Consider the following 25,610-nt stretch of genomic DNA (forward strand, 5'->3'; position numbering starts at 1 on the left):
GGGAGCATTTAAGAACTAGAGAAAAGTTGTATGTTTCATCGTTGATACCCTGCACCCTGGCTGGCTCATCTCCTCCCCATGACACTTCTGTAAGGGGGTGTCCAGTTGCCTAGGCAACTCTTATCTTTTTAATGCCTAAAACATTTCCATACCAAAAACCTCCTTCTTTTCTGATATTGACAGTTTGAGTTTTCTCTCTCTCTTTTTTCTTGGCCAGTCTTGTCAAGCATGTTGTTTAATACCCAACTACTTGAGGATTTCCTGTATTCAATATATATATGCCTGTTTTGTTGATTTAAAAAAAATTGTATATCTCTAATGCATGTTCTCTATTTTTCTATCTCTTATTCTCTAAGGTATATGTATTGAATATAGGAAATCCTCAGGTAGTTGGGTGTTAAACAACAACATGCTTCTAAATAATCCATAGGTAAGAAAAGAAGCTATTTTGAGCGATAAGATATTTTAAATTAAAGCATGAAATATGGTGTCTTAAGGGAGCTAATGCAGTGCACAAGGAGCCCAGGTGGCAGAGTGGATCGGGACTTGGGCTGCTAACCACAAAGTCAGTCGTTTGAAGCAGCAGCTGCTTCTCGTGAGAAAGATGAAGCTTTCTGCTCCCTTACGGAAAGACTGCCCGGGAAATCCACAGGGGCAGTTCTGCTCCGCCCTCATGGGGCACCGGGAGTTAGAATCAACTCTATGGCAGCAAGTTTGAAAGCAGTCGTTAGAAGGAAATGCGTGCTCTGAGTGCATACATGAGAAGAGAGGGGTTAAAAATCAACAACCCAAGCTTCCATCTCAGGAGCTAAAAACAATTCCTCAACTCAGCAAATGGAATAAAACCCAAAGCAAAACAAAACTTGAAGGATGGAAATAAGGTAGAGCACAAATGAATGCAAACAGGCCCACAGCAGAGAAAACCGACCAATTAGAAGTTGATTCTGAACACTTGGGATCTCTTAGAAGCTGCTACAACAGGGAGGTATTCTTGTCTGGTGCTGAAGTATATGAGTTCTAGAGTCAGGCCTCCTGTGTTCCAGTTCTGGCTCTGTCACTTGCTCTGTGGCCTTGGACAAATTGCTTAACCTCTCTGTGCCTCAGCTTATTCATGCTTTAAAGTAAGTATGATCATAGTACTTGCCTATGTGTGAAAAAGTTCATTAATTAATAGCAATAGAAGAAATTGTTATGTGAGAAACAATTGAAAATTTCTCTAAACTGATAAATGACAAAACAAACAATCAAACCAAATTCACTGCCATTAAGTCAGTTCTAACTCGTAGTGAGTCCTTAGGAGGGAGGTGAGCTCCACCATAGAATTTCCAAGGTTTTAAATCCATATGGAAGCCTCTCACTTCTCAGGTGGAACTTGTAGTTTCTTACTATCAATCTCTCTGATGAGAAAAAAACAAAACAAAGCCTACTTCAGCAAAGCATTGTATGGATAAGCAGAGTGATGGGGTTCATGGTCCAGCTCCACCATTTACCCGAGCCAAATATCTCAACCTACGATGCTTCAGCTAGTGCGGCAGTTTAGCCTGCTTGTAATCATCCAAATGCTGAAATATTTTCAACCCTGTTGCTGAATAGCTGCTCCTCCAAGCATCCCCTTCTGCCTTCAGTATGTTTTGCTCCTCTTTCTACCAGATCACTGGCCTGGACCCCCTGGACTACCTGAAGACCCATCAATGAATAGGATTAATGCAAAAGTTAGCAGAGATCCTCCCAGACACTGCTTCCGGGCACTGGTCAAGGTCAAAAGTGACTCTCAACCCACAGGCCAGTCTAGTTGTATCTACAGCACATCTACCTCACAAGGTTGTGTCCTGAAACTTGGTTGGTGTTCACTAATGTGCTAATAACGCCTCCGTTGCTTCCTCCAATTTGCAGTTCCCTTTGCGATCTCAGAGTCTCTCTGTAACTTTTGGGGATATAACAGGGTTATAAATACATTATTCCAAAGTTGATAGAAATCATTCATCTAGTCCAGTTCATCTGGAATAGACTCTGGGTCAATCTATTCTTTAGTGTCGTGAAAAGGAAGTCAAGGACCAGCAGCTTCAGAATCCCCGGGGAGCCTGTTAGGATGGCAGGTTCTCAGGCTCCGCCCAGACCTAGTGAATCAGAATCTACATTTTAGCATAATCACGGGGGAGGTGGGTTGGCACACAGAAGTTTTAGAAGCATTGGTCCATGGCACTTGATTAAATTAAGATTTGTAGACAGCTCCCCATTTCTGTGGAATCAGAGTCATTTGTAGCATCCTGGCTATGTATTGGCCTGCTAACTGCAAGGTCAGCAGTTCAAAGCCACCAGCCACTCTATGGGAGAAAGATGGGGCTTTCTACTCCTGTAAAGAGCTACAGTCTCAGAAACTCACAGGGGGGCAGTTCTACCTACAGGGTCACTATGAGTCTTTATTGACTCTGTGGCAGTGAGTAGGTATTGAGTACTATGACTTGAAATTTTAGATTTCTTTCCAAGCAACTCCCATTGTAGTCTAGGGAGTGAGCCATCAAACCAGAAAAAAAGTGAGTGTGTTGCGTCCTTCGGTAATCTATTGTTTCTCACTCGCAGACTGCCTGACCCAGTCCTGGGATCATCCACGAGCAGCTGCAGGCCAGGTTGAGGAGGAGAGATTACCAGACTCGGTCTCGTTGTTGCTGGTAGTGGTATTGTGTGATCTGAGGGTAGCTGCTTTGTAATATGAGCAGACGTCTCATTCCTTCCTTCTGCAGGTCCCCTGTCCCCCAATTTCCCTCTCCAGATTTAGATGTATCGTGTCCTGAGATATTTCCTTACCTCCTGACAGGATTCAAGAAATTCATCTAAAGTCACGATGCCATCTTTATTCTTGTCCATTTTCTGAAAGACACAACAGGAAGCATTTTAAGGAACTTGCCAACCTGCATCCCCAAACTTGCTTTTTATGAATGAACTTGGCCTTGAGAATTTGGGTGGTCTTTCATTGATCAGAGGAGTTCTGGGCCACTGTAGGCTGGGCACTGGCCTGCTAACCACAAGAGAAAGAGGAGACGGTCTGCCCATAAAGACTTACAATTGCAGAGATCCTACAGGCTCACGCTTAGGGCCCTGACTTGATGGCAGTAGGTTTGCTCTTTGGTTACATGGATCAGACTCCTCCCGTTAGGCCCGGAGTACTTCTCTCTGACCTCCCGAGTTTTCTTAACGTTTAGAAGTTTGGTCCAGATGCTCGTCCCCAGATTCTTCCCCTGTCTTTTCTATTCTGTCCATCTGGCAGAAAGAATGTTGGAGGCGAGAGGTTCTAGTTTTATCACTAGCACATAACCTTGAGCAAGTCTTGAAGCCTCTCTGGGCCTCTGCTTTCCCATCTGTGAGGTGGAAGGATTGGAATAGAATGCGCTTTGGCACTCTTGGATTGTTGTTTGTTTGTTTGTTTACTAAAACACGACCGATTATTCCATTCCTTTACTCAATGCCAGATCAAATGCCAAACCCACTGCTGTCGAGTCAATTCCGACTCATGAAGACGCCAGAGGGCAGCACGGAACTGTCGTGCCGGGTTACAGGGCTGTCACCTTGAGCCATGGTGGTGCTGTGGGTTAGGTACTGCTAACCATGAGGTTGGGGGTTCAAACCCACCAGCTACATTCCGTGGGGAAAAGATGGGGCTGCCTGCTCCCATGTAGATTGACAGAATCAGAAACCCTATGAAGGGTCACTGAATCAGAGCAGATTCTGTGAGAGTGGGTGTAACCTTTACGGAGGTGAGTAGCCACACCTATCTTCCATGGAGAGGCTGGTGCCCTGCTTCTAGTTAGCAGCAGAGCACTTTAACTACTGCACCACCAGGGTTCCTTTCAATGGTGAGAGCAAGCCTAACTTCTTCAACCTTCAACATCTCACAAGCCGGTGCCCAGGGAGGGTAATGAGGGAAATCTCGAAGGGGAACTCCCCTGATTTCAAGCTGCACAGACGTAGATAGCCCTGCCGGGTCAGTAGGAATGCCTGCCCCGCGCTTGTCTGATTGCCTCAGTCAGGCCCCTTTCATCTTTCGGTGCCTCCCAAGGACGTTCTGCGTCTTATGTGGCCTCCTTTTGCATTTGTATCTGAGGGAAAGTGTCTCCCCATGACCCTCCCCTTGCTACAGCTCTGATGCCGGCCCTACCCTAGCTTCCAGTCTCAGTTCCCTTTACTTCCCAGGGACAAATGCCTAACACTGCCATGCACAGCGTAAGGAAGTCTTCTCTGTTTACTCTGATGCCTCACAAGTGTCTTTGGAACTCAGAGACCATGCTATCCCACTTACGCTGGATTCTTTACTTCCCCGTTCTCTTCCATAGTGTCTACTTGTCTGTTTAACTAGATCGTCTGCTGCTTGAGGACAATATAACTTCTTATTCTTTCCTGCTTCCTGCTGTGTCAGCAGAGGGTTGGACACAAGCCACCTGTTCAGATGCTTGTGGGCTTAATGCTCTCGGGCAGGGGTGGGCAGGTGTACCTGGAAGAAGATGTCCACGTGCTGCCTGGGCGTGTCTTCTTTGAGCACAGGATAGGTGTATTTGCCCATCATGTCATAGATGGCCTTGACAATGTCCATCATTTCCTGGAGAGGGGACATGGAAGCACACAGGGTGGGGACCATGAGCTCAGACTTCTTATGTGACAGTTGGCGCACCTTGTCCCCTTTGCCAAGGAGCGGGTTGAAGAGAGAGAGTTAGAAAGCAAGTTGAAAGGGGCGCTTTCCTGTTCGTACCGGCCTTCTACTCTTAACCAGAATGCAGTGGGACGTCCTTTTGGCCTTCAGGAGCTCTAGCGTATAGTACCTTCTCCAGGGTCACTCCCCAGGGGACTTATGTGTGGGCTCCCTGTCCCATGAACTTGAGTCAAGGAAAGGGTTATTCTAAAGCAGCGCTCTGGCATGCTTCCACCACTTGTCTGTTTGTTATCCTATAGGGGTTTGAATACTGCCGTGAGGCTGGAAGCTGTGCCACCAGTGTTTCAAATACCAAACAGGATGACTCATGGCGGATCGGTTTCAACAGAGCTTCCCGACTAAGACAGACTAAGATGAAAGACCTGGGATCTACTGCTGACCGCCAGCCAATGAAAACCTTCTGGATCTCAACAGAACACTGACCAGCTTGCTTACCCTGGAAGGGTTAATTCTTAAAGGATGATGTCCTTGGGAGGGATCTGTGTTAGAGGACGACACGCTGGTTGGTAAAGAAGAGGCCCAACAAAGGCGAGAGACCCCCCCCACCACACACACACACATACCACCACCACCGTCCGTGAGATGGAGTGGCACATAGTCACAGCAATGGATTCAAACATGCCGGTGACCATGAGGGGACACAGGACCAGGCAGCGTTTCCTTCTGTTGCATGTAAAGTAAGCCGAATCAACTTCACAGCCATCTACTTCTCACTACCTAACATTCTGACCTAGAGATAGAAAGTCTCAATGGGTTCTGTTGCTGTGTCCAGCTAAGAAAAATTGTGGGCAGCCGGGGCGGTCCTCAGGACCCCCAGGGTTCCATGGTCTGGCACCTGTTAGGAAGGTCAGTGCTCAGGCCCGCCACAAACATCCTGAATCAGAACCTCCTAGCACTGAGGTGTGCAGAGCTCTGTTTTATAATAGAAGCAGTTATCCTCAACGTTTATGGCGGATGAGAATGACATTCTCTCATCCCAAAGAGTAAGTGTATATTATCAGGAGCACCTGTGTAATGCTAAATTTCAATTAAAAGCAAAATAAAGGGTAATGCATGAAGGTAGAATTTCAAGGTCAGGGCAATGAGGGAGATAATTGGGTGGCAGTCCCCTTTCTTGCTTTTTGATCTCTGTGAATTACATGGTCTCCTTCTGTCCTTGGATGTCTCACCAACTGTCCTAGATCAACTTGACGTTCTTGGAACCATTCTTTAGCCTCACCTCCCCAACCCATCTCCTTCGCTTTGCTTCTCACCCACGTTTTAATCTCATCTTATGAGAAGTAAGAATTGCACTCTGAGGGGTCTGCATGGTTACGTGGACACCCTAGGTGGAGAAGGCAGACAGATTTGCGTCCTGAACAACTCACAGCCCTCCCTTTGGAAGATGCTCTCTCCTCTCTACCATTCTGCTGAGTGGCTGGCCTCGGGGGCGTGTTTGTATCAGGCGATCCGCCCCTAGGAACACACCTCACTGGAACAAAGGTGGGCATCGAATCAAAGCTGAAAGGGAGACGAGCTTCTTCTCAGTGTTTCTCTTTTGGGGAGTCTGAGTGAAGAAGCACAGGCCCTGTGGTCAGCAGGGGTCTGACGCTACAGTCAAGCAGAGGTGGGGTCAGAACAGGTGTGGGCAAATCAGGTTCAGTTTTATCCACTCACTGTCATTGAGTGGACTCTGACTCATCGCGACTCTATGGGGCAGAACGGAACTGCGCCTGTGGGTTTCTGAGGCTGTAACTCTATGGGAGTAGAAATCCTTGTCTTTCTCTTGTGGAGTGGCTGGTGGCTTTGAACTGCTGGCCTTGCAGTTAGCTGTCCTTGGTGTAACTAGTCCACCTACAGGGCTTCTTGTCTGAGTTTGGGTGAGGGTCCAGGAGGGCACAAAACAAACACTTCCTCAGGGCACTCTGGTGTGTGAAGCATTGTGTGGAGCAGGTGAACAGAGAGAGGGGTTGTGAGGGATGCTGAGAAGACAGGAGAGAAAGGAGAGAGAAGGGCGACCAGAGAAGGCCATGAAAGAGCTTGTAACAGAGACCGAGAGGAGCTAGGGAGAGGCAGTGTTTGAGAAGGGCTATCTTTTAACCTAGAACCTCCCCTGGAGCTCCCCACACCACCACTGTGCTGGCGCAATCTTGAACCTGCCACCCCTGCCGAGAGCGCGGTGGCCACCTTGATCCCAGACAGTGCTGGAGGAAGCAGAAGAGCGGGGAAGGAGAGGCAGAGAGAGAGGGAGAAGAGAGCAGCAACTTTCTAGTTTCAATGGGGATCAAACCCGTTCCGTGAGCCTCTCTAGATCTTTACAAGCCATCTCTCAGCTTCAGCTAGTTCTTATTTTCTCTGCAATTCAAACAGCCCTTTCAATAATGATTAAGTAGTCATTATTATTTCTTGACTGAGTGGGATATAAAGATGTTTCAAATCCTGCCCTCTTTCCCCTCCCTTCTAATCTTTCAGTGCCTCTTACTCAAAACCAACTGATTCAAACAATGAGTTTGGTCTGTACACCTGTGTTCCCGAAACTGTGAGCTCTGTGGGGACATCTGCTAGATCCAGCTTTGCTCTGGTCCCTGCACGGGCACAGTGCCTTCCCCGGGGTGAGGAGTGAGGTGCCCAGTGACTGCTGGGTGGCCAATGGTGGACTTCAGCCAACAGGGGCGAGTGCTCCGGTGTGGTAACACCTTCTCACGAAGGCCTTTGCTCACCTCCATGCCCAACTGCCCTCCCCTGCTGAAATACATTTTGCCAGTTTAGTGCCCATCTCTCTCCTCTATGCCATGAACACAGGGCTTCAAAGAAACATTGGCCATTTTCCCTCCAGCACCCAGAGCATTCCATCAGACACAATCACGTGTTGGATGAAGGAGGACTGGGCATAGATAAGCTCGGAGCTTCATTGATCTCTCTGTGAAGCTCTAATGTCACCAGGACTGAGGTGACATACGAACACTTTGCTCTTACCCTCCAGTACTGACTGGGCCTGGCGTGTGTACGAGTTCAGAAATGAGGTCATTCCAAAGCCCAATCCCACTGTCACTGCTTCTGACTCTTAGGGACCCTGCAGGATACAGGGGCTCTGGCGCTATAGCAGTTACATTGTTGGGCTGCTAACCGCAAGGTCTGCAGTTCAAAACTGCCAGTTTATCTGCTGTAGACAGACAGGGCTTTCTACTCCCGTCGAGAGTTAGAGTCTCGGAGGCTCGCAGCAGCAGTCCGACCTGGCTATGGGGTGGCTCTGAGTCGGCCTCGACTGGAGGGCAATGGGATTTGGGGAGTTCTGAGGACACCATAGAGCTGTCATCTTTCTGGAAAACCACGGATGCACCTTTGGTCTGAGGAGCAGCTGGTGGGTTTGATAGTGACCTATCAGTTTGCAGCTGAGCACTTCACCGCCGCACCACCGGGGCTCCTGTGGGAGTGCCAAGAACGTGAAATCCCAGGTTCACGGAGACAGTAGCCACTGGGAGTTTGGAGATCGAGCTGCAGGTGTTTTGTTGGTTCGACAGCACAGGGACTGTGATGAGTCTCAGACGTGGCGTGTGAGGGCTTCTTTAAGGACGACTATGCCTTTCATGATGTGCCCTGGTGGGGTAGCGTTTACACATTGGGCTGCAATCTGCATGGTCGGCAGTTCGAAACCACCAGCAGCGCCTGGGCTTTCTACTCCCGTCCACAGCCACAGTCTCGCAGACCCGCTGGGCTCACTCTGCGTGGGCACTGACTCCAGGGCAGCTAGTGCCACTTCTGCGGGGTTTTGTAGGTGACTCGGAGGCCCTCTTCAGTGGCCTGCTCCTCACAAAGGAGCCTGTGGAGGGGCTGATGAAATCACAGAGCTGGCTGATAGCCCAAAGGTCAGAGGTTTGAGTCCATGCAGAGGCACCTCGGACACAGAGCCCCGTGGAAAATGAGCCATGGTGAACCAGAGGGAGCTCCATCCCACTCTGCCACACACCCATACACGGGCTCCCTCTGCGTCAGAGTCCCCCTTTCTCTCCCGGGAGACCCCTGCAGCTTCGACATGGAGCTGAACGTGTGGCCGCTGACTTGTTACACCGTAGTCTTCCCTGGACAGAGCAACCCCTCATGCTAAAACCAGCCATTTACAAAGAGCTGGGCTGCTTGCTGCATGGTCAGCATTTGAAACCACCAGCCACGCTGTGGAAGGAAGACCAGGCTTCGTACTCCAGTAGAGAGTTACGGCCTCAGAAACCCACAGGGGCCCTTCTACTCTGACCGGTAGGGTCTCTATGAGTTTGAATAGACTCAGTGGCAGTGAATTTGTTTTTTTGGTTTGAGCATTAATTTGCTTATTCTTTTCTTAAGATCCTGGGCCAGGGCAAGGGAGAGCACGGTGGGTGGGCAAAGGTGGCCTCTTTAGTTTTGCCAGGAACCAGCTCTGCCAGCCCCACAGCAGATCCGTCGTCCTCCTTCGGAGAGCGCTGTCCTCTCCCCTGGGTTGCTCTCTCTGCCTGGCCCTCTCAGGCTCCCAGCCTCCTCCGTGCACTTACCTCTTTATTTATGTATCCGTCTTTATTGATGTCATACAAATTGAATGTCCATCTGAGCTTCTCGTGGATGGTTCCCCTCAGTAGGATCGATAGAGCTGTCACAAAATCCTGAGAAGTGAACAACAACAACAAAAATGGCTACCAGGAACGTGAGCCACAAGGTCTTCACATAGAGAAGATCTGTCCTTGACACTGACTTTGTGACTCCTTTTACTGGAAGGACTTGGTTGGCCCCCTGGAGGATCCAGTTGAACGCAGTGAAGAGATACCCCTTTCATTCCCTCCCTTGCTTGTGGGGAACAGTGGAGGGATATGTATGTGTGAGTGTGCATGTGCGTGCATGTGTGTGTGGTGCCTGCAGACACAGGTCCACGCAGCCCCCTCTGCCTTATCCCATTGCCATTGCTGCCGTTACTTTTTTTGCTGTATCATGACAGTGGTAGTAGAGTCCCCTATCTAAGAACACAGACTCTAGAAACATACAGCCTGAGTTCAAATCCCTTCTTTGCCATTAGCTATCGGTTTGGGCATTCTCTTTGCCATTAACTATCGGTTTGGGCATTCTCTTTGCTATTAACTATCCGGTTTGACCATTCTCTTTGCCTTCCTTTCCCCTTTTGTAGAATGATCACAATAATACAAACCTACATGGTAGGGTTATTGTGAGAATTCACTGAATTAATATATGCAAAGCACTAAGGACAGAGCCGGCCTCATGGCAAGCTCAGTGGGCAGGTGAGCTATTGAACTGTTATGATTAGTCCCATGGTCTCTATTTTCCTGGAAGTAGGGAGGCAACTCCTCTATAACATCAGGAAATGTTGATTAAATGATCACAGTTTCCTTGTCTTTACTGAGTGCATTTGGGGATCCACATCTCCTCATAGAGGCCCCTGGATTAAAAGGAGAGGCAACACAAAACTGGGGGCTTCTCAGCCTGGGCCCATGAGATAAGCCTACCTCAAACTTCACGGAGCCAGTCTGGGTGGTGTCAAAGGCATTGAAGAGGTAATGGGCATAGGTACTGGCATCTGCAGGGAGAGAGAGGGCAGGATAGGTGACAGGTGGAGGGACTCAAAGGGGAGAGATCATTTAACGGCAAAGGTAGGATCCCAATGAGAAAAAGAGGAGGGTGATAGGAGATAGGAGAAAATCAGGGTGTGGGAGAACCCCTGCTGTGAACTGAACAGGGTGCGTCTGACTCTCCTGGGAACTAGTAAGAACCAAGGCAAGTCTTTGTTCCCCTTCTATCCAACCGTGCAGGAGAAAGTCTTTCCTACTTCTTCATGTCTGTGCTTCTTGGGAGATGGATGGCTTGGCGATTTGGTAGGTAAGACGTCCCACCATGGAATGAGCTGTCACATGGCCAAATCCCAGCTCTGAAACTACACAGTTGTGAGACTGTAGGCATCTAACTCAACCACTCTGAACTTCACTCTCCCTTCTCTGTAAGATGGGATGTGGCATGGCCTAGCTCTTAGAGTTTTTGAAAAAGAGACTACAATGGTGCTTGACACACAATCAAAACTCAGTAAGTGGCCACTCGAGAGAACTCTGTGGGCTTACAGAGGACAAAACTGCCCACTGACACCCCCATCACTGGAGGAGATCATGCACTTGGTCACACGCCTGGGGAGGTCACCTGCTGCTGTGGCAGGCCTAGGAGAAATAGGGCCCAAGAAGTCTTTGAGGTGATTAGAACTCTGTTTTGTAAGGACTCACAGAGAGCATCTAGGTGTACAGGAGAGAGCTCCAGGGGCAGGATGGGAGGTAGAATGTGAACCATAGGGGCCAAAAGAGCAGCCCCTGAGGAGTCTCAGTCTAGGAGACCAGAGAGGATTCCCACACAAGCCAGGCAGGGCACAGAGCAGGTGCTGCAGGCCCGGCACCTTCAGGCTAAAAACTCACTGCCATTGAGTTGATTCTGATTCAGCAGCCCTGTGGGATAGATTAGAACAGAATCTGTGGGTTTCTCCGACTGTGAATCTTTATGGGAGTAGAAAGCCTCATCTTTCTCCTGTGGAGCGCCTGGAGGTTTTGAACTGCTGGCCTTGTGGTTATCAGCCCAACTTGTAACCCAGGGTGTGACCAAGGTTCCTTTTTGGAGGCACCCTCACTAGTCTGGCTTTGTAAGAACTTTTTTCCCCCTTCTTGCATCTTTTTGGTGGCTCAGTAGTTAAGTACTTGTTGCTGTGAATCAATGATTTGGCGAGTCACACTCACCAGTCTTTCCATAGGCGAAAGATCAGTCAGTCTGCTTCTGAAGAGATTCGCAGCCTTGGAGACCCTTTCAGGAAATTCTACTCTGTCCTCTGGGGTTGCTGGGGTTGGAATCCACTCAACAGCGGTAGGTTCTGAGTCTGGGTACTTACTCGAGAAAGTTCTTTAGGAAAAATCCAGTTTGTCTGAGCACTTTAAGGAAGAGAATGGGACACGTGTGTACAATGGTGGGGCTAACATGTCAAAGCTCGGTGTCACATCCCACATTTATGGGATCTCATCCTGGCCCAGCCCCTTACTAGCTGTGTGTGCTGGAGTAACTTGCTTAACCTTTCCAAAGCTCATTTGCTCCAGCTAAGATATTCATACCTGCTGTGCCAATATCTCTTGAGACTATATCACATTTCTTTATGAATCATTCTCGACCCCTCGTTGAGAGTCCCTTTCTTTTAGAGCTTGAAAGAAAGCTTAAAGGTAACTGAGAAAGATCTCCTGCTCCACACACCCTCTTGCCACAAGGAGAAGGCAGATCGCAAGAGTGGTCTTCCTGTTGGGGAAGGGGAGCCTGCCCACCAGGGAGAGGCCAAACTCACCTCCATGAGGGAAAAACTGAGCGTAGATCTGTTTGAATGTCTCTTCATTGACCACACCACTGGGGCACTCCTGTGTGATGAGAGAGAGAAGGGACGAGACCTGAGACCTGCCTTATCCAGAGTGGACTATGCCAATCCTTACGTTCTAGGATTCTTCATGATCCCTGGCAGGCAGACCCTTGACCTGTGAATTCCCCATATCTCCAGGTAAATGGTTGGGAGCTGGCATCACCTTAGGATCAAAGCTGCTTCATGAAATGATGAGACATCATCAGAAAGTGGGCCTGATGAGGTGGACTTTAGAATTAGAAAAAACCTGGCTTTGAATTTTGGATAAGCCAATTCCAAGCAGTGTGACATTTGTCAAGTAAGTCTCTGATCCTTAATGTCCTTAGCCTGTTAAATGGAGCTAAATCGCCTTCCCTTCCAGGTTATCGTGAGATGTGCTATCTGGACAGATGTGGAGGTGGGTCGGTGGTAGTTGCCAATCATTGTTAGTTTCCTTAGTTCTCTGGATGCTGGTCCCTCTCTGCCCAATATCCATCCTGGGCCACCTTCCCACAGAACCCTGTTTCAACCCAGAGGCCGGCTGATAACACTGCCTTTGTCAGGCTGGAACAAAAGACGTTCTAGAGGCAGGGAAGCAAGCTTAAGACAAGCAAAGCCAAAGCTATTGTGGGAGGGTAGAGGCATCCCTGTGCTTGTCACATAACTTCCCACAGATGTTGGAATCCTTCCTGGCCAGCACCTTGGAGAGCACCAAGACATAGGCACTGTGGCCTTCATTAAGCTCTGTAAGACTAAGAAGTGAGAGAGGGAGATGTTAGCTCCTTTCTCCACTCTGCCCCAGCCCCAGATTGAGAAGCAGGATTACCTTCTAAGAGTTAAATTAAACGTAAAACTCAAACAGCCAAATCCATATCCACACTCAAGAGTAAATTTGAGGGCTTCAAAGTTGGCTTGAGAAGACAGAAGTGTGTTAAGGTAGATTCAGAAACAATGGTCCAAGTAACTCCCCACCCTCTGATTATATCTTTGAACCAAAGCTGGCTTCCTATCTAGCTCACACAGAGAGAAGGTGCTGGCAAATGGAGCGTGTCTGTTCTCTTTCCCACAGCAAGTTAATGCATCGACACTCAGCTCACATATCGGTCCTGTGAACTTGGCTAGTTTTAGTCAGAAGCCTGTGTGCACCATGGAGGTGGAGCATGTGAGTGTGTATGTTAGGGCTAGAGCTGGGCCCAGGCGAATTCTCCAAAGTTGCTCCACTCTGTGAAGTTTCTACATTTACATCCATGGAGGTGGCCTCATCCTGGCCCAAGCCTTCCTTTTCAACCAGGTGGCCTTCCTTGCGTCCCCTCCATGGATTTGGTCTCTCTCATAAAACTGCATGTATGAGAAAGTTCCCTGACGGCCTCCTTGGAATTTGGGAGAGTGTTTGAAAGGAGCAAACTGGTAGCCCTCAGCTGCTAACGAGAAAGACTGGAGGTTGAATGTGCCTCAGCAGAAAGGTCTGGCGATCTACTTCTGAAGTACCAGCCACTGTGACCCTGCGGAGCCCAGTTCCTCTCTGGCACGTGTGTGGTCACCATGAGCCAGAGGAGACTCAACAGCAGCATGATTGTGGCATTTGGGAAACCCGGGCCTCCTGAGGGCACCGAGTCTTACGTTTTTGAAGCCTCGGTAAAGGACTTGCAGCTCTCTCTTGGTGAAGTTGGTCTGGGCCTCCAGTTGCTCCAGTCCCTCGGGCCGGTGGCAAACCACGGTCATCTCCAGCTCATCCTCGATCTTATCTGGAACCAGAGGAGAAGGCATTGGAGCAGATGGCTCCCGGGGCTCAGACCACAGTCCGGCTGTTAATAAGATGGTGTCGGGACCTGGGGCACAGGGCTGTGGGCAGGTTCACGCTGAAGATGGCCTTTCCCCCTGGAGCCCCACCTCCTTGTCAGTCACATGCTGTCTCACTATCATTAGCCCACCCCATGACTCTTGGTGTGTCACCAGAGAGGGAGGGACCAGAGCTAAAAAGGAATCCACAGGAAAACACCACCCTCCTTTCAAAACAACTGCTTTGAGCATGCTGCCCCTGAAACTGTCAGAATATTCCAGGGACACAGGTAAGTGAGAAGAGATATGGATACCCCCTGAACAACAAAGGGAAATAAATCTAGTGAAATCCCAACCAAACAAACCCAAATCGCAACAGCAACAAAAAACCCAAACCATAAATTATCACCATCTGAGCCAACCTGGGGAAGGCTAGGGCTACTTTAAACCCATCCGCATGTATTTGAGTGTCCCCTTTTGTAATGTCTACTAGAAATCCTGCAGTAACAGGAAATGGCTTAAGATCCCTCGACTTTATGTAAAGGAAAGCTTCTGAAGCATTTGAAGGGTTTTCAGAAAAAGAACTGCTTTCAGTAGTAGTTTAACTATTTTTTCCATATATATATGGCAATGTAGTATAGTTTTGCAATTATCAGATACTAAGCGTCCATCAAGAAAGTGAGAAATCTGCCCCTGTCCTACTGAAGGATCCCAAAATCCATGTGAGTGAAACTTTCCACATCTCCCCTGCACAGAAGGGTCAGTGGGTGTTTTCCTCTGGGGTCTTGCCAGAATCCTTTTGATAAATCAACCCCAATCAAGAATCAATTGTATCCATCCCCATGTTGCTGTCACGCAGACATGTCGAAATATAGATTGTGAAAGAGCTTGATCAGAAGAGTGAAGAGATGGGCAGGTTCCTAGGAACCACCGACATCACTTCCGGTCCTGAGAGTGAGGGCGGGCTGAGAGCAGAGTCAGGGTGTACTGGATATACACTGCATTTCGCTCATTGGTGCCTGTTGGTCTCTTTGTGTTAGATTTCCTCTCCCATTGCCATCTTTTCTTTGGATGCTTTAATCCTAACAAAAATGGAAATCACCAAACTAATTTTGGTATCTTCTATACCTATTGTTCTTCAGAGAATAGTATACATCTACTGGTTCTTAATCGTCTAAAGCTTTATAGTAAGGACATTAAAAAAAGGTTAATTCTTGAGAAGGTGATCAGGTAGGGCTCTAAGGGCGATTGTGAATAACTTGAAAATAATTCTGCATCACCATCTTTCTTATGTGCTGGGTCACATGTATATCATCTTATCCTGGAAGATAAAGAAGATATCCTATTTATACAACAGTGCTGCAAGTGGCCAATGTTTTGATATTTCTTACAGAGCCTTTAATTATTGCATTGTTTGTTATTAAGATGGAGCAATTATCTAAATGATCTGAACTGTAGTGTTTCAATGTAAATGAAAAGGCCCGGTCTCCCCCCCAAAAATCCACAAAAGTCTAATTCAGAAAATTTATATACATGGTTACTTATACTTTGACCCAGTTTAAAAATAGAAATCAGTTGTTGGTTTGAAATCTCTTCATATTCGATCAAATAGTACTTCTTCTAACACAAAACAAAAACAAGATCAACATCTCATTTAGTTGTGTAAGAAGAGGTGATCCCCAAACAGGAACAAGCGACCCCACCAAATGCACTGCCATCGGGTCCATACTGTCTCATACGCCTGTGTGGGACAGAGTAGAACTGCCTGTGTGGGTTTCTGAAGCTGTAAATCTTCACTTTTTCCCTGCAGAGTAGCTTGTAGGTTTGAACAGCTGACCTTGTGGTTACCAGCCAACAATATATTTTCAGGAGAAATGAACGTGTCTAGTATATGTTCCTAGGCCTTGTCCAGAAGCATAGAAGATATGGTGCAGGAGTGTTTTGTTTCTATTAACGCTGTCCGGGCTGACTTCCTCACACGCTCAGCAAAATGAGTCTCTTTGCAGACCTTTGAGAGCATCTTTCTGATTCCAAACCAGCACTTGCTTGCTATCACCTTCATTAAAAATGCACTAAGTAATCATTGAAATATCAAATATTAAACCCACTTCATTAAGGTGGGACTGGGCTTTATTAATAAATGATTTGTTTGCAGTCTGGGCATCAGGATCAATGTCCATATCTAACAGATTCAGTCATTGCTGAGTGCTTGAGTATTGACCACCATGCCAGCTTTTGTTTGGATTTTCTCTTGCTCCTCTGTGGTGACAGCAGTCACGGAAGGGAATCCACGTCTCTGGAGGTCAGCATGCCAGGAAGTGGCCTCCAAGTGGATGTTGGGTGCTTAACCTAGTGGCTCTCAAGCAGAATGTGATATAAAATGTTTTGGAGTGAAAGTTTCTTGAAATAATACTTTCCCTCACTAACCCGAGATAGGTTTCATCCTCCACTTTGAGCTCTTCCTCTTGATCAACCAGGTGGCAGTGATCCGCTGTGTCATGACTTGCTCTGTGAAATGCTCGCAACCGTGGACAACGGTGGAAATCTTAGGGCATGGGCCGGCTTCTTCCCCTCCGGTGCTCCCTTCCCCTTCCTTCTCTGGCTCCTGGTTCTGGTCATGACACATCTCTCCTGGAAGAATGCTGGACAGGCTGACAGGGATTTGTGTGTCCCTGCTGAGAGACAAGACTTTCTACTCCTGTAAACAGTTGCCGTCTCGGAAATCCACAGGGACAGTTCTACCCTTTCCCATTCGGTTGCTATGAGGCAGCATCAACTCGATGGCAGTGAGTTTGGTTTGACTGTTATCCCCCAGGGGCTCTCGGGGTTCTGTGGAGAGGGTCCCAGAAAAGGAAGAAGGGTGATTCATGCCTCTGGTCGGAGGAGAGGGAAGCAAAATTAACAAGTGGAGTTAGCAGTTTCTTCTTAGGGTTGCTAAGCATTGCCAAGGTCAATGTTGCTCACTACAAGGTCAGATTGAGGTTGGGTGATAGTGATCAACGTGATCTTAGAGGTGTAACACTATGTGATCATGGCAGGATCGGAGCACGTTCATTCATCCCATCTTCTGTGTGTCAAATACTTGCAATCTGTAGAATCATGTTCTTAGCCCATTGTTTCCTGACAACACTGCGTGTGATGGGCAGTGAGGAGCAGAGGCCATTCCCAGTCCCATCTCAAGCAATACAGTGAGTTTCTAACTGTAAGCACCTCAGAAAGGCATACAGCCTATACCACTGGGGGTAGTCCAGCCAAGAAGGGAGAATCAATTGTTGAGGCGGAGAAGCGGGAAATCTGCAGACTGAATGAGAGGCTGCAGCAGGTGATTCAGACTGAGTGGTTCTAGGGTCGCTATGAGTCAGAATTGACTCGTTGGCAATGAGCTGTGTGTGGGGGGAGTGGGGGGTGGGGGGGGAGGTGTTTTCTAATTATTCTTGAGAATGTTTTATAGTCACAGGTTCTTCTGAGTGTGTGACAAAAACTTTAGGCCAGCTCAGGGAAACAAATACACCCGATTATGATGTGTTGCCTGCTCTGTCCGAGGCTTCCTGCCCTTTCAGCACCGCTTCCAAACTCAGCCACTCCCTGGCTTTGCCTGAAGTACCAGCCACATAGCCAGCCAGTGATAGAGCTGGACCTAGATTCCTGTCAGTGAAGGGCTCCTTTCCTCGGGGCTGCCTTCCATAAGCCCATCCTAATGGCTCTTGCTTTACTCAAGCACAGGTAGTAGATTGGTTTGTGACCAGCCTTGCAAAAGTCCTGTGCCTACCAACTCTGCATCTTGGAGTCTACGAGGTTGGGGAGGCCAAGTCTCTGGGCTTCTCCTGGTGACAAGGTCTGTTTTATTAGCTCCATGGTCTCCATCTTCTTCTGCTCTGTGTCTACAAAGTAGTTTTTCCATCGTGGGTGCTCTGGGTTGGACTGTGTACCCCTCTGTCTATTTCCGAGTGTACAAAACAGCAGCCCTTTCCCTACATGAAGCCCGAGGAAAGAGGGTCTTCTTGTATTGTTCAGTGTGTTTTATTTTTCTTTTGGAATTATTAGAGTAAGTAAAAATATTGCTATAAAATCTTTGAAACCTTTATTAAGCAAAAATATCACAATGTGAAGCTGTTCTTGACTTCTCCTCCATCTGTAATTCAGTTTCCAAAAGCGCAGTGGTTCTCATCCTTCCTAATGCCGTGACTCTTTCATACAGTTCCTCATGTGGTGGTGACCCCCCACAACCATAAAATTATTTTTGTTGCTACTTCATAACTGTCATTTTGTACTGTTATGAATCAGGCAACCCCCAAAGGGGTTGTGACCCACAGGCTGGGAACTGCTGCTAAAGTGGGTGCTACTGTCCCATTAGCTGGCACGATCCAGCGGTGCTGCAAAAACAGATACCTACACTTTACCCTGGATTATGGGCTACAGAGTACAACCTATTTTAATTACCAGGGAAAGGCTGAGCAGGTTTTCTTTTCCTGAAAAGAGAGTGGTGGCCAAATAAGTTTGGGAACCTATTCTCTAGGTCTCCCCACTTCTACAGACAGTGTTTCCATCTCTCGAACCTTTCCCTGGAGAAGTTTGTGCTTTGGTTTACACCGTGACAACATGGGGGACTCAGATTGTGCTTTTATAAAAACTGTTCCTTGAGCATGGGGTGTAGGGTGGAGAGGTACGTTTTCCCAAGGATATCCTAACAGGACAGCGTTTGCTACCCTTGAAGAAGGGGCAGGTGCCTTGTTATGACGGAAAAACAAAATCTTGGCACAACTGTTCTGGTTTTTTCCTCACCAACTCAGTTTCCCATTTTCACCACCCTGCTTCATGGGAAGACCCCGAGGTTGTCCCCTGTCCTCTGAGAATTTTATCACGCTTTCCCCTTTGGAGAGCCCTGACATAGTGCCCTAACCGTCAGAGCTGACGCCTCTGCCTCAACTTGAACTAGCCCAGCAGAGCCCCTCAGAAACCACTGTTCGGACTGGACCTTTTTGAGTTTTGAAGACATCCTGAGGACATTAAGACAAGCGTATTGCCGAGAGAACTTGACTGCAGCCATCCATTGACCCCAGGGAAACGTTCAGCACATTTTGTTTGGAACAGACATGTGTATAATATATATTAGGAAACCCTACTTGGACTGCCTTTTGACTTCCCTTCTGTAGTTACTAATGTTTAAGCGGGAGAGCTTTGCCTAAAGTTCAGATTTCGGGTTTCTCTGGGACCATGAGATTATCTGGCAACGCGTTTCAAATTCCCACGGGGTGTCAAGTCCACCAGAGCTGAGCAGTGGCATCTCCCTCTGGGCAGCCACAGTCCACTGTGCCCCCTGCTGTCCACACTTGCTTCACTGAATGAACCGATGCTGCCTGCTTCACCCTATAGGCATCAGGGTTTGGTTCTGGATCTATGCTTACTTACCCTCCTACCCACCCACCTGTCTCCTACATCATACCAGCCAGCCTACCTGTCTACCTTGCATGCTCTTTCACCATATGTGATGGTTAGATTTCATGTCAATGTGATATACCTGTGTGAACATAGGGGTGGAGTCCAACCCACCGATCAGGTCAGAGACTGATGACACCTTCTTGGAGGGTGGTCTTTTTTAAGAGAGATGCTGTGGAGAATGTCTGTGTCCTGTGTCTCACATCTGGGCCAGTGGCCCATGTGGCCTGCTGACCCTGGGACCTATCAGTGCCCTGCCATGTTTCTGTGGACCTTGGATTCATGTGACTCTGGACGCACAAGCCTGTGATCCCTCAGCTTCCACTTGGCCTTCCTGCATGTGCCATCCGCTGGCAGCCGAATGGTCTGCGAGTCTTGGGCTAGCATCTGACCCATGGACTTGAATTGGACTGGGAGGGGCTGCTTTCATGGTAGAAAGGTCTTCTTATACGTACGAGGGTTACTGGTTTTGTTTCTCTCGAAAACGCAGTCTCACACATCCGATAATATACACACGTTCTCTTTGGGCTCACCAAGCATTTGAAACTGATAACAGGAAAATGAATATATGTTTTTAAAGAAGAGGTAGCATAATAAGAAAACCTACCTTTGACAATACAGATTACGGTTAGGAAGTCAAGGCTGAGGCGAAACCGGAGAACAACGACATTCAGTTCATTTGATCTGAGAAGTTACTACCCTTGAGGCATGGCTTGACTTTGATCTGTGCCATATGTCCTATTGCCCACAAGGCGAAAACATCCCGGGCTTTAGAGTGGCGGGGTGCAGGGGGGGAGTAAAACCCTTCCTATGACACCTCTAAAAGAATATTTGCAATCGTCTCTCAATAGCTGGTGCATGCTAATAAGGGGCCCAAAGAGCTGGGGAGTGAAGGGTGAATCACAAAACACAAACTTAGCGAAGAAGCTCTTCTTTGGACAGAAATGTGACCCAAAGTTGTCAAGTTAGTTTAAACTATAATTTTTACCTCTCTGATACTGGTAATACCACCAGGCGATGTCTAGGAAAAAGTAAGAAAACATTTTACCAAATCCGTTCATCAAAAAAGTAACACACTTTTATTTTCCACGAAAATGCTGCTCTGAGGTGGGTCTGTCCAGCTCGACACAGGCCTTCCCACTAGCAGAGCTGGAATGGACCTTCTCCCTGTCCTCTTCCCGCGGCTGGAGCAGGCAAGAGCAATGGGTGGCCTCCCAGGGCCCATGGCTCCCAGCAGTGGCTCACAGAGCATGCCTCAGCCATGCAGCCATGCAGCCTGAGGAGAGATGGAATGGTGCATGGCGGCAGATGCACGATGTGATGTGTCCTTGGAAACAGTGGGTGCTTGATTTAAAGACACCTTCCACCAGGAGGAGACTCCCATGAGCCCTCCCTGCTCTTTTGAGTTTAGACGCGGAATATCTTCAGGGTTTAGTTACTCCTTCTACAACTGTCCATGAAACTATGGGCTATGCATATAGTTCACCACCCATCTGCGAGCTGGTTGTGCTGTGGTGGTGCAAACAGATGATGCTGGACGCGCCACTGCTGTATTTCAAATGCCAGCAGGGCAGCAGTGGTGGACAGACTTGAGTGGAACTTCCAAACTGAGACACAACAGGAAGAAAGGCCCAGTGATCTCTTTCGGAAACCTTGCTAGCAAAACTCCTGTGGATTGCAGCAGAATCTTGCCTGCCACAGTGCTGGAGGCTGAGCCTTCTAGTGTGGAAGGCAGTCCCATGTACAAGGCTGCCACAGTGACCGACTGTCGCAGAGACAGCTCAGGAGAGGGCGATGCCCCCTTGGTTGAACAAGGGGCCCTGGCGAGTCGGAGCCAACTTGACGCGAGCTGGAAACTGCATGCACATACTGGTGCCTAAAAGGATTTTGCTCGCTGCTCTCTCGAGCTTACAATCTGGTGGCCTACAACACCCCCAGGTGCTGGCTCCTCTCTTCTCTTCTTGAGCTTATAAAACAACACAGATGCAGAAAATGCAGAGCGCTGTTACATGAAATAATTGGTACAATAGGCTATGTGGGCAGAGTAGACATAGGCTAATCCTTTATGCTATCAACTATAGAACCTGTGACCTAAAATAAAATAAAAAAGCAGACCTGGAAACCTGAGTGGGACCTCAGGAGCTTTCCTGCAGGCCCTTTCAAGGCTATTTGCTGTTCAGCCTGGACTTCCTCTGTGCACTGTTGTTGAATCTCCCCTTGTCCTTACCCGCACCCTGATCAAGAGTGTGTAAGGCAGGTCAGCCACCACCTTGCATGTGTTTTAGTCACTCTCCCCAGTGCCAGATGGAAAGGCTTATTTTCCTGTAGCTCTTTACAGTGATAGTGTATATGGGTACCCCCCCAAGGGTCTCTAGAGGCTTTTGGCCCCTGACCTGAGTTTTATGGTAAGAATTAGTATATGCATTGAGGTAGTTAGTTTATTGTGCCAACCTGGCCAATAAACACATGTGGGGTTAATTGAAGGGCGGAGGGATAAATGGCTCGGTGAGCCTTGCCTTTCTAGTTCTTGGGTCTCTTGCTTTCTGATGGTTGGACTAGGGTGCAGCTGCTTTAGCCAGTTCCCTGCTTCAGCTGGCAAGGCTCATTTCCTGCAAGACATCCCCAAGGAGAAGCCACATGGACCTACTCCGATGCAGCCATGTGGAGACTCCTGCCAGCACTGAGATGCTTACACATTCACTGACTTGGCTTTCCTCCTGCAGTTGGCATCATAGTGTGTGTTTTGTGAGATGGAGGAGGACTTTGTGGATTGGTGTCGGACATATGGGCTAATGTTGGACTTGTGGACTTGGGCAGCACTGGGTTGGGATGTTTTCTTGATGTACACTTAACCTTTATATAAAACTCTCTCTTATGCATGAGTTTCTGTGGATTCGTTTCTCTAAAGTACCCAGACTAACACATGCATCAAAAATGAGGGGCCCCCTCTAGGAACTGCATGGACACAGTGGTTGCAACAATGGACTTCAACCTACGGATGGCTATGGTGATGGCACAGGGCCAGGTCACATCTCATCCTGCGGCACATCAGGTCACCGAGAACTGAGACTCATTTAATGGCAACTAATAGCAACAACTGGAGCCTTGGTGGTGTCGTGGTTTTGAGTTGGACTTCTAACTGCAAGGTGACCAGTCTGAAACCACAGCCATGCTGCAGTAGAAAGACGAGGCTTTCTACTCCTGTAAACAATTATATTCTCAAAACCCACGGGCATGGTTCTACCTTTTCCTAGCGGTTCTCAACCTGTGGGTTGCGACCCCGTTGGGGGTTGAACGACCCTTTCGCAGGGGTTGCCTGATTCATAACAGTAGCAATATTACAGTTATGAAGTAGCAACAAAAATGATTTTATGGTTGGGGGGTCGCCACAAAATGAGGAACTGTATGAAAGGGTCACGGCATTAGGAAGGTTGAGAACCACTGTCCTATAGCATTGCTATGGGCCAGCATAGATGCGATGCCAGTAGGTTGTTGTTGCTTTTTTAGGTTTATTAGCAACAACTGGACACTCTGGTTGCACAGTGGTTAAAAGTTGGATTGCTAACCTCAAGGTCAGAAGTTCAAAAGCACCAGCTTCTCTATGAGAGAAAGACAAGGCTTTCTACTCCTATGAAGAGTGACAGTTTTGGAAACCCACAGGGGCAGTTCTAGCCTGTCCTATAAGGGTCATTATGAGTCAGAATCTACTGGATGGCAGTGGGTTTGAGGGTCTTGCTTTTGGAACAAGAACAATTACAACCATTTAATTGCCCCATCAAACTCCCTGATAAGGTAGGATTGTCATAGAGACACTTTACGGAATTTGGATGGCCCTCCCTTGGCCTGTGATGACAGATACTGGCACAGAGAACCAAAGGTCAACTCTCTGTTCCCTGGGAGGGAGGCACTCCCCTAACCCACTGGTTATAGCCTCTGGTGCCCAGAGTCATTGGCAGTGATTTCAATGAGTGCAGGAGATGGGGCATCAACACTAAGCAGTGGGGACTGCAACTGGAGAGCAAATGCCCATGAAAGGAACAGCTGTTCAGTCTGTTGATGCCAAGCAGCAGTGTCCACCCAGGGAGGCCAGACCTTTTTACGGTTTGAAGAGATGTCAGAGTTAAGAGATCGCTAATGATGTGGTATTTATCCACAGCATGGGTCCAGTACAGAGTCCACGTGGCCTCCTAGTCTGGAATGCTGCATTGACAGATCACCCAGGGCAGTGTCAACATGGCCGAGACAATGAGAGGAGGAAACTCTCGCTGAATGCTGCCTGGATGGGGAGGGGCTGCAGGGGAGTCAGGGAACAATTTGTGTGAGTCTGGAAGGAAAAGGGGACAACGGAAGAGCCCATGCAGAAGCATAGGAGCCGGAAGGCCCATGACAGAAGCTCCGCTTCCAGGAATGACGAGCACTCACGAGAGCTGACCTCCCCCGAGAAGGACCAGCATAGGAAGACCAGACAAATCATCTCTGAAGTCATCGGAAGGACCGGCATGGCTAGCCCCGGGGAAGTCCTGATTCCGGAGAGAAGGTAAACGGGGTAGGCTAGTCTGACAGTCGGTGATGCCTTTCAACTGGAAGCACATGTGCTGACTCATATGTTGGCAGGGGAGAAGCGGCCAAGAAGCAGAATGAACAAGAAGGTTCTTCTAAAAGCAAAGAATGATAGCAAGGTTTTTGGAACCTTAAGAGGCAAGGGAGGGAAAAGTTGGACATTGGTCCTGCTAAACCTACCAAGATTTGCACAAACACAGGGAAGCACAGAGAAATGAACCCGATAGCGCAGGATATTTATGCTAATCCATAAGGGACATTGATTAGGAAGAACTACACAAAAGCCACAGCCCAAAGGTTGCTGAGTCAAATGGCGATCTTGGTATGCTCAAAGAGCTGAGAGGATAGCTCTCGAATTCAGGATCTTCCCAGGACAAGAATTCCTGGTAAATGTATGGGATTTCAATTTGCCCTCTGAAAGACTGTAGTTAGGATGAAGGTCAGTTTAGAAACAGAACAGGCTTTACAAGATTGAATTCTAGCCCCCAACAGTGGAGTCTCTGTTTGGGTTTAATTTATAAATGTCCTACAATATTTTTTAATACTAATGTCTACCACTCCACTACATTGTCCAGATGTTAAAAGATAAGACAAAGAGGAAAAAGCGAATATCCTAACAGATCCGCCAATGATCCATACACTAAAGCATGGGCTTTAAAATGATTATGAACACTGTTTTCCCAACTAGAGAAACGGAAGGGAAGGATAGGAAAGGAGGGAACACGAGAGAGGAGAGAATGCCACCAGACAGCTGGAAGCTACTTTCAAAAAATCCCATCAAGAAGGCCGGAGTTGAGAAATACACCCTTTGAAACTAGCAACTCAATACATGGATTCAAGAGTAAATCAAACCGATTCCGGCTCTGCCGTGGAACTGGGTGCCCGAGGAGACAAAGTGGTACAGAAGCGTCTCCTCATTGACAGAGATGGCGCTGAAGAGGTAATCTGCTCTGGAAAAGCTTCATTAAATGGTGCAACTCTGGATCTCAGAAGGAGGGATACAGCCAGGACCAACGCAGGCTGAGCACTCTGTCCCCATGTGAATTTTCAATGGGCAAAACCTTGCTGGTAAGTGATATGAAAAAATTTACCAAAAAATAGAATGTAGCATCGCTGGAGCCCATGAAAAAAATTGCAGAGTGAAAAAAGCAAATTCTTCCAGCAAAATGAATGTGAAAAAAATCGTCAGGAGTATGATGCTTTAGCCAAAGTCATCCAGCTTAATCCAAACAGGCCTGAAACATTAAAGGAACTAGACAGAGGCTCTGGGTAAAGAATTCAAGCATTGTTCACGTATTAAAGGAAGTGTTGAAGATAAGCTGGAATTGAAGCAGAAACAGTTTCACATTCTTCTGAGTACCATCCACGCACCTCAGCAAACACTGGAGAATGATGAAAACCTCTGAGAAGTCGAAGAAGCTCAAGAAGCAAGCGTGGAAACAGAGCCTAAGCTACAGACAAGCTAATCCCCACCATCCCAAGAATATTGAATAACTCTACGACCTTAGTGTGCTTAGAAATGTTTGTGTTCTTTGAGGTACTTAAAAATTTCTGTAGTGAAATACTTTGCTTTTAGAAGTGATGCACATTTTATCTGCATTTCTACATGCAGCAGAAAATGCCTTCACCACAGACTAGCTTTTTATCCAAATTCATTTTCAGTCCCGAAATGTTTAATAAGCTGTTTTTAAGCAGGAAAAAGAAAAGAAAAGCGTAAATCAAACAAAGGCGGTTTCAGAGAAGCCAACAGAAAAGGACACAGACTAATTA

The 25,610-nt window shown here is 47.7% G+C and overlaps 1 protein-coding gene and 1 pseudogene across 1 annotated transcript in view; one reads left to right on the top strand and one right to left on the bottom strand.

Annotated features, from left to right (window-relative positions):
- The window catches only part of KCNIP1 (potassium voltage-gated channel interacting protein 1), a 333,470-nt gene that overhangs the window by 31,606 nt on the left and 276,254 nt on the right, over positions 1-25,610 (bottom strand). The window contains exons 2-8 of the mRNA XM_045284693.1: positions 20,269-20,301; positions 13,686-13,810; positions 12,018-12,087; positions 10,165-10,235; positions 9,205-9,312; positions 4,487-4,591; positions 2,806-2,868 (exon numbers count right to left, since the gene is read on the bottom strand). Coding sequence (XP_045140628.1) covers positions 2,806-2,868; positions 4,487-4,591; positions 9,205-9,312; positions 10,165-10,235; positions 12,018-12,087; positions 13,686-13,810; positions 20,269-20,301 — 575 coding nt within the window. The remainder of the gene's footprint in view (positions 1-2,805; positions 2,869-4,486; positions 4,592-9,204; positions 9,313-10,164; positions 10,236-12,017; positions 12,088-13,685; positions 13,811-20,268; positions 20,302-25,610) is intronic.
- Positions 24,670-25,306, top strand: LOC101649336 (annotated as a pseudogene).

This window comes from Echinops telfairi, unplaced genomic scaffold, assembly GCF_000313985.2.
Source record: "Echinops telfairi isolate 266 unplaced genomic scaffold, ASM31398v2 ScPeMD7_7469;HRSCAF=8507_0, whole genome shotgun sequence".
Taxonomy (NCBI): domain Eukaryota; kingdom Metazoa; phylum Chordata; class Mammalia; order Afrosoricida; family Tenrecidae; genus Echinops; species Echinops telfairi.